Source organism: Phaenicophaeus curvirostris, chromosome 4 (assembly GCF_032191515.1).
Source record: "Phaenicophaeus curvirostris isolate KB17595 chromosome 4, BPBGC_Pcur_1.0, whole genome shotgun sequence".
NCBI lineage: Eukaryota > Metazoa > Chordata > Aves > Cuculiformes > Cuculidae > Phaenicophaeus > Phaenicophaeus curvirostris.
In genome coordinates this window covers 77718456-77727620 of record NC_091395.1, presented here as the reverse complement: position 1 = coordinate 77727620, position 9165 = coordinate 77718456, and the positions used below count along the sequence as shown (strand labels likewise).

Here is a 9165-nt window from a genome sequence, read left to right as displayed (position 1 = left end):
AAGCATGTTTGGTTTTCACTTGATAATGACATTGGAAGTTAGCGAAAGCCTTCACTGATGAAGCACAAGCGGGACCGAGCCCTTTCGGAGAAGTCTACCCAAGAGATTTTGCTCCCCGTGAGCTTTGACGTTGGCCGTTCCCCTCTCCAGCTTTCCCCTTTTTCAGCCTCTTCTCCCCACCAGCACAGTTTTCTTCTCAAGTGGGGGGAAACAGGGCCTCCTGGAGAGCACTTGGTGATGGGGCTCTGCCTTGCGACCATCCTCCACCTTCTGCCCCCATCTCAATGTCCTACAAGGGCTCATCATCCACAGAGACCATGGACGCCCTCATGTGCCACTTACCTTGCCCCTGGGAGACTCATCCCTTCCCACTCCACTCAGGTTTATGGTCTTTGCTTCTTTGCCCTTTAGGATTCTGATTGGGATGATGCTGTTTTTATCAACGGGAAAGTTTTGCCTCCGCCAGGGACAAGGAAAATACCTGAAATCTCAACAGTACCTGAGCTAGTGGTATTTCACTCAACATTTCCAGGCTGGTAATCCAGCCGAGCCTCTGCTTCAGGGACACGATGCCCAAAGCCAGAGGTTCCCGAGACCTTGCTTTTGGGTTTGGCGTGGTGTTTACCACCTAGAAGGCAAGGTCTGGATCTGAATGGCATCTCCTAGAAGAACGGGAGTGTTATTTCAGGTTAAATCAACCTGAAAATCAAGCTGGGAACCGTGGGCACGCGTGAAGCCCACCCACTGGGATGCTCATGGGGGGTTTCTGGCAGCTTGGCTGACGGCAACCTGACCTCAAGTGCTTCCCTTGCCTAAAAAAACTGCCTCCCTCCTCCTTGCCCCCACCAGACAATGGGCTGGCAGAGGTAGCCATCACCATCGCTCGCTTCACACTTCCTTCGACCTTCCAAAGAGGCACCCGCTCATCAAAAACCACAACCTGCAAAGCAACCTGGTAAGCCGCATCTGCCCCTTCGCCTTCCGTATTTCAGCCCCTCTGACTTATCTGGACACCTTTAAAGCTGAAAGCCAAGCTGCCCACCCAAATGCAAGATCTTTCCCCAACGTGGTTAGGAGAGGTCTCAGCCATGATCCTTGTGTTTTTCCTTCCACCTTGAAGGGTGAGAGATGCCTCAAGTCAGGGAGGGATCTCCCGGCCTGGTGCTTGGCTCTGGTTTGAACCAAATCCTCACCAAAGCACTCAGGGAGCTTCTGCTCTTCACCCACACAAAGGACCATGTCAGCTTTCAACACAACCCACCCGGCTCACACTCAACCCAGAAGCTTCTTGCATGCAAAGACTAAAAGAAAACCACCCAGTAAATCAAATGCAAGATACCTTGGTGGATGCCTCCTCCAGAGAAGCTTTGGGGAGGGTCCTTCTCCCAGGTGGGACCAGGTGGACAGCTTGCAAGGATTGAGCTTGCTGCTCATTCTCCTTCCTGCCGAGCTCTCCCGTGGCCAAACAAAAAAACCCAAACATGAGACAAACAATGCGTGCGTCGGCTTATTTATAGAGATCACCTTTAATGCAAACGCCTCCCGTGGAAGAGGACGCACCGAAAGGAGCAGCTCTGAGCACGGCGGCTTCGCTCAACGCCCCGATGCTTGCAGAGCTGCGCTGGGTTGGTGGGGCCATGAAGTTCAGAGGCTGGTGCCTGCACCCTGAGGGAGAGCAAAGGCACCAAAATGCCCCCCAAAAAGGGTGCCTCTGCACGGGGAAGGGGCTGGCGAGGGGCTGCGGTGGGGGAGCGGGTGCACACGGACCGTGTAGCAGCAGCAGGAAACTCAACGAGAAAAAAATAAAAAAGGACACCCCACCCACTCAGAGCTCCAAATACAAAGTGGGGTGTCCTTTTTTTCATCCGAGGCCTCAGAGGGACGGCTCACCGTCCGTTCAGCCCCAGAGGAGACACCACAGACAGGTTTTTTTGGGTCCTGCAGTGGAGGCGAAACAACGGCTCCTCTCTCCCCAGCCTGCCCCGGCACCAGCGGGAGAGGGGATGAGAACGGGCATCGCTCATCTCCCCCTCACCAAGGAAAGCCTCCAATGCCCCGAAACAAAACGCACAACCAAACAAGTGAAAAATAAAAACAAAAACACTGTTTTCACCAGCTAATTTAACACTGTTAAAAAAAAAAAAGGCAATCGGAGGCCACCTGAGAGCCACCCCAGGACTCCACACCTCTGATCACCGGCTGATTTCCAAAGCCTTTCCCACCATCGGGCTTTTGCAGCACTCCTCCTCGCAGCAGAAGTGTTTTATAGATATTTTTATATATATTTATAATATTTAGATACTGTGTATGGTCAGACATCCCAGCTCGACTCGGGTTTTGCGACTTTTCCTTCTTCCGAACCAAACCGAGTTGCACGACGACACCCCAACCATCCTTCTCCGCACCCCGCGGGAAGAGCGAAACGGTTTTGGCAGCTTCACCACTGGGAAAAGCAGCCCCACCCCGGAGGCTCTGCTAAGCGAGTGTCGTGGAGAAGATCCTTGTCCCTCTCTCCTCCCCTCCTGTTCATCCCTTTGCCCCCACCCCAACCCTCGGTCCCCCGGCCGCCCGTCCCTCATGCCACCGGTGGTGGGCTCTACACCGTCGCCCCCAGCATGGCATCTGTTCCCGTCAGGATCTCGTTCTGGTTGGAATCTAGTCCGAAAAATTTGACCTTGAGTCCGTCAACCGGATGGACCACAGGCACCAGGGTGACTTTGGGGAAAGTCCTGGTGGCGAGCTCAAAGCGGCTGGTGCTGGCCAGCTCGATGGCCAGTGCCTTGAGGAAGAGCTTGGCCAGGTGTTTGCCCAGACAGGTCCGTACGCCTCCTCCGAAGGGGAGGTAGTGGAACCTGCCCTCCTTGTCTTCGCTTCGACCCTGCCCGAAGCGATCGGGGTCAAAGACATCCACGTCCTTGAAGACAGGGGCAGTGTCATGGGTGTCCCGGATGCTGTACATCACGCTCCACCCTTTGGGGATTTGGAAACCCTGCAGAGAAGAGGGAAGGGGTGGAGAGAAAACGAAAACAAGTCAACCCTTCTGCAAAGGGTGTGGGAGGACAAGATAAAACCATTTTGCTTTGCCTGCTTTTTCCATTTTTTTTGGGCTTATTACTCATGCGTGATCATAGAATCATAGAATCACCAGGTTGGAAGAGACCCACAGGATCATCGAGTCCAACCATTCCCATCAAACACTAAACCATGTCCCTCAGCACCTCGTCCACCTGTCCCTTAAACCCCTCCAGGGAAGGTGACTCAACCAGATTTAAAAGAAAACCAGAAAGCACAGCACAAAGGCCTGGGAAATGGGAATCCTGAGTTTATTCCTGTCTATCCCTGGGATCCGCCAGATGATTCGTTGCTATTTATTTGCTTTGTGGTCACTGGCAGGAATTGCCTACCAGGAACCCCACGGTGCTCAGCTGCTGCTGGGCAAGGAGAAGCAGCTTTTCTCACACCTGTGTCATGCCCTACGCACCAGCCAGTCCTCCCTAGAGCATCCCATGGCTTTGGTCACACCCCATCTCCTGTCAGCCCTACATGCCCAACACACATATCAGCACCTGGGTGATGAGGAACGGGACAAATTTATCATCCCCTGAGCACTTTAAGAGGTTTCCAACTCAAATCATTACATTAATAAGATTTATAGTGACAAGGCAGGTCTCAAGATTTTGTTTTGCTCGTAGGAAATTCCAGCCACGGCAGTGAGTAATCCGCCTGTCATCCAGCAGCCTGGAGATGCCCTTTGCAGTAAACCTTTCCCTTGTCACACCCCAGTTTAGTTTTTTGGCGTCAAACATTGTCACGAGTTGCTCTTTGAAGCATCATGTCTGTTTCCTCTTTGACAGCCCAAGTCGTCCCTTCCCTGCCACAGGCCAGATCCCATCATCCTCCCCTGAGTCTGGAGCAATTCCCATCACCAGCAGGACTTCATTTGTCCTCCCTGACATCCCAGCTAAGCCAGGTTCAAGCAAGCTTCACAACAAGGTGCTGAGGGCTGTTTTGGGGAGCTCATGGTGCAACTTCACCCCAGAGAGATGACAATACTCACGTCTAGCTCGAAGGTTTGCAGCACTGTCCGGTAACCTCCAGAGATGGGGGTGAAGAGGCGAAGCACCTCCTTGATGACGCAGTCCAGGTAGTGAAGGCTGTTGATGTTGTCGAGCCGGAGGGAGCCCTCACAGATGCAGCCGTTGTGCAGGATGCCTTTGCTGCGCAGCTCCTCCCGCAGCTTCTCCAGGACCCGGGGGTGTTTGAGGAGCTGCATGATCAGAGAGGTGCTGGCGCTGGCGGTGGTGGCATAGGCAGCAAAGATGAGCTCCAGGGTGCCATCCTGAAAGACAAGAACAAGGCCAGAGTAAGACACGGGACAGACAGACAGACAGGTCAGCAGCAGTGGATAGGAATGGTTGGACTCGATGATCCAGTGGGTCTCTTCCAACATGGTTATTCTACGATTCTATGATTCTATGATCAAGGGACAAGCATGCAGGTTGCTCTGGGGCACTTTTTTTTCCCCAAACAGCTCTCCAGTCTGGTTATGTCTAACTGCAAGGTCTCCCCTTGAGCAGAAACAGGTCTTAGAGACCCACCACAGATTGCTTCCCACAGAGCCTTGAAGGATGCTGAGGCAAAAAGCCCTGGGGATTGTTCTTGATGGCACATGAAGGACAAGTTAAGCCATGACCCCGCTGCAGATAACAACCTCCTGTGCCCTGCAGAAGAATCAGGGCATCATAGAAGCATTAAGGTTGGAAAAGACCTCTAAGATCAAGTCCAACCGTCAGCCCAACACCACTGTGTCTACTAAAGGAGGCATCACAGAAGTGGATGGGTCAAGGAATGAAGGTGGTCAAGACTGAAAGCTTTAGCAATCTTTTACAGTCTTGTGCTATTCCCTGAAAATGCTTTTTAGAAAGGGCTAAGCATGATCTGCAAACAAATACAGAATCACAGAATCACTAGGTTGGAAAAGACCTATTGGATCCATTCCTATCAATCACTAAACCATTCCCCTCAGCACCTCATCCACCCATCTTTTAAACCCCTCCAGGGAAGGTGACTCAACCCCCTCCCTGGGCAGCCTCTGCCAGTGAATACAACCTGGGGGAAAGCAACTGGCTTGTTGGCACCATAATCCACCCCACCAGGATTCACCTGCAGCTCCAACAACACACTGTGATCCCTCAGTTCTCATTGATCATCTCAGGTCAGTCCCTCAAATCCTCCTTACAGCAAGGACAAGACAGCCAAGGGGAAGATCTTTACCTTCAGCTCCTGCATGGTTAGCTCCTTGCCATGCTCTTTGCCGCTTTCTATCAGGATGTCCAGCGCATCAGCGTAGTCCTTGCCTTGTGTGTTCTGTAGTTTCTCCTGGATGGCTTTCTCCAGCCCCTTCTGCAGCGTCTCACGTGCCCGGATGCCCTGGAGAGCAGGAAGCTATCAGACTACACAGGACACAACAGTTCCACCATCCAGCATCCCCAAGAGCTAGAGATATGCTTAGGACAACAGGTCTAAGTAATACAACTGCACCTGCAGGTGCTCAAAGAGAAGCATAAATATGCTAAAAGTTGTTCCCTGGGCAGGAGGAGCAAGCCCTGAGATTACAGGCAAGAGTAATCAGCACCTACGTGCAAATGATAGGTCTGATGTGAGAGCCTCAGCACTGCACCAGTTCACAAGTCTCTGTCTCACCCTGGGATGTATGGAAGTCCCTGGGAAAATTGTCTCTCAAAGGAAAGTCAATTCATCCAAAGGGATCCCCTTCCTGGCTCCATAATGGGCTTCCCAAGCAATTATATCACCTGGGTTCAGTAAAGCAATTCCTACCTAAGTGCAGCTGTGCTGGGTTAATCTGCTGCTGCAGACGCTTTGGGGCTGCAAACAGCTGGGCTTATTCACACAGTGAAACGAGAAAAGTTGCAGCAGAATCACCGAAATAAATTTTAAACCCCTGAAAATCCATTATCAAAATACCCCATGAAAAAATATAAGGTTTTGCCTAGTTTTCAGGATGTTTTTGGTTTGCATCATTCATCAGAAAATCATAGAATCAGAGAATGGGTTGGGTTGGAAGGGGCCTCGAAGCTCATCTAATTCCAACACTACCGGATCTCACCTCCCACTGGATCAGGTGCTCCAAGCCCCATCCAGCCTGGCCCTGAACCCCTCCAGGGATGGGGCAGCCACCACTGCTCTGGGCAACCAGGGCCTCCCCACCCTCACAGAAAACCATTTCTTCCTAAGATCTCATCTCAATCTCCCCTCTTTCAGCTCAAAACCGTTCCCCCTTGTCCTATCCCTGCACACCCTGATCAAGAGCCCCTCCCAGCTTTCCTGTAGGCCCCCTTTAAGTACTGAAAGGCTGCTATAAATGAGAACAGTTCATGGAATTAGAAGGTCTGCTGACCTCTTTCACCCTGGGGACAGGAGGGAATTAAGGGAAGAAAGGTCCTTCAAACATAAAAGTATAGAAAACCTGCCAGTGAGGGGAAATTACCCATTAAATCTGAGTAAATCCTGACTATGCTCTCTCTTGCATTGAACCGCTCAGTCCTTAGGACTCTAAAAACCTATGAAAAGAACTCTCTTTCCACTCTACCAAGACAGGACTTTGTAGCCCTGTTTCTAGAGGTCAGAGGATGAGAAGACATCCCACCATGAACTTGTGGATATAGGTGTTAGCCCCCACCCCATTAATTCAAATAATTTGGTTTTATTTGCTGGTGGAGGACTCTTCCCAAATCTCTTACCCTTCTATAGCCACTGAAGGGCAGATCCACAGGCAAGGAGAAGACATTCTCCACAAACTGCTGGTAGACCTCAAAGAGGCGATTGAGCTCCTCATCAGGGATGCGGAAGCCCAGCAGGACACGAATGGCCATGCGGAAGGTGAGCTTCTGGGTCTCGTGGTAGACGTTGATGGACTCGGGGTTGCTGCTCCAAGCCCGAAGGGTGTCTTTGATCACCAGCTGGATCTTGGGGAGATAGCTCTCCAGTGCCTCATGGCTGAAGATTTTGGAGAAAACCTACAAAAGAAAGCAAGGAGAGATTTCTACACTGTCCCAACACCCTCTTTGCCTTCTCTAGCAACCACTTTCTGTCCATAAACTGGACATCATGAGTCCACTTAGCAGAAGACTCATAATGATCCAGAATTCATCATCCAGCACCACCACTTCCTAAAATATCTGCCAAAGAAAGTCTCAATGGAGAAATACCAGACGCTCCACAGGCTGTTCCCTACCACAACCATCACAAATGTCAGGTGACAACACGGTGCAAACCAGAGACTGGAGAAAACGCTTCACCCCATGCATAGTAAGACAGATGGAGAGGGCTTTCCCATAGCTCCATGTCTCATGGCTCCCAATTACATTTATCCCATGATTTGGATGCTGCTAATACATCTCTTCCACAGGGATTCTGAGCACTGTGTTCAGGTAGGTAAGAAGATCAAGAGCATCCTGGCTTGGATCAGCCACGGTGTGGCCAGCAGGAGTAGGAAAGGGATCATTCCAATGTACTTGGTGCTGATGAGACCACAGCTTGTATCCTGGGTTCAGTTTTGGGCCCCTCACTCCAAGAAGGACATTAAGGGGCTGGAGCGTGTCCAGAGAAGGGGAACAGAGCTAAGGAAGGGTCTAGGGAACAAGTCTTGTGAGGAGCAGCTGAGAAACTGGGGTTGTTGAGGCTGGAGAAGAGGAGGCTGAGGGGCGTGATAGGATGAGGGGCAGTGGGTATAAACTGGAGAGGGGCAGATTTAGACTAGACAGAAGGAAGAATTTCTTCACCATGAGAGCGGTGAGGCCCCAGAACAGGTCACCCAGGGAATGTGTGGTTGTCCCATCCCTGGAGGTGTTCAAGGCTAGGTTGAATGGGGCTTGGAGAGCCTGATCTAGTAGGAGATGTCCCTGCCCACAGCAGGGGGGTTGGAACTGGATGATCTTTAAGATCTCTTCCAACCCAAACTATTCTATGATTCTATGAACCTCTAGCATCTAACACTATGATTGTGCACACAGACAGACAGAGACAAGCTTTTCTCTCAGAGGGAAGCAGCGCCAGTTTCTCCCACCTATCGACCACACTTTTTTAATATATGCAAAAAGAAATAGGAAAAAAAAAAGTAAAATAAGTCTTTCGAGGCATTTAGGACCTCTGTGAAACCTGGCTGAACTTCAACAGAGGTTCAAGCCGGGAAGGGAGACGCACACGTACGCAGCGGCTGCGCTCGCACACGGCTCATTTCCTTGGGAAACCGGGCAAAAACCCCTGATGTCAGCAGACAGTATTAATTTAAGCTCAGCGAGTAAACACTGCGCGGGAGTGGGCCTCCCCAGGTCCCCCATGCGAACGGCTCCTTCCTCCAAGTTGGGCCAAGGCCCGAACGCAGTGGCGCGAGGAGCTCAGCAATGCCAAGAATGTCCCTTCGAGCCCTCCCCGGCGCAACCCACAGCGCACGCTTTCATTCGGCATCCCCGCCGCATCCCTCCCAGAGTGCACCGGAGGGGAGAGAAGGGGGGGAATTAAAAAAAAAAAAAGTAGTGCTGTTTGTTTATTTTTTATTAACCTACACACACGCCACATGCCAGGCCTCCGGGAAAATCAAATTAAACCGAGCTCTCAAGGAGGGAGCTGCAAGCCGGCGTCGCCTCCACTGGTGGCCGGTTCCTGGGGGGGCTCGAGGCACGATGGGGGGGCTGCAAAGTTATCAAGCCAAGAGGAGGAGAGAAATCAAAGCCTCCCCCTTCTTTCCACGAGCGCTGGGCTGGTCGGAGCTGTAAATGTGAGAATTTCCTCCGCAGTCAGCTCTCGAAAGGGAAAAAAAGGTAACATTTTCCTGGCTGCGACCCCGCACACGGTTCGCAGGGAGCTTGTTTGGTGAAATAACACCTCTGGCCCCTCGTAGCCCCCAGGGCAGGAGGCTCCACAAGAGCCACTTCATAAAGAGCTGCGCTCGGGCTGAGACCCGAGTCAAACTCATCACGGTGGGGGCAGAGCTTGGAGACTCCCCGTGGAAAAAAGCAGCACGTGGACGGGGTGGTAAGAGGAGGGCTGGGAGAGAAAAAAAAGCAAGTAGACCAATGGACAGATCTGGCCGCAGACAGACAGCCGTCTCCGGATGGTTACGTGGAGCGGAGGCATGAATGAACG

General features: G+C 51.7%; 1 protein-coding gene across 1 annotated transcript in view; it reads right to left on the bottom strand.

Annotated features, from left to right (window-relative positions):
• Positions 1 to 1494: 1494 nt before the first annotated feature.
• The window catches only part of CYP26B1 (cytochrome P450 family 26 subfamily B member 1), a 28164-nt gene continuing 20493 nt past the window's right edge, over positions 1495 to 9165 (bottom strand). The window contains exons 3-6 of the mRNA XM_069856648.1: positions 6762 to 7037; positions 5275 to 5430; positions 4058 to 4339; positions 1495 to 2989 (exon numbers count right to left, since the gene is read on the bottom strand). Coding sequence (XP_069712749.1) covers positions 2597 to 2989; positions 4058 to 4339; positions 5275 to 5430; positions 6762 to 7037 — 1107 coding nt within the window. The 3' untranslated portion in view covers positions 1495 to 2596. The remainder of the gene's footprint in view (positions 2990 to 4057; positions 4340 to 5274; positions 5431 to 6761; positions 7038 to 9165) is intronic.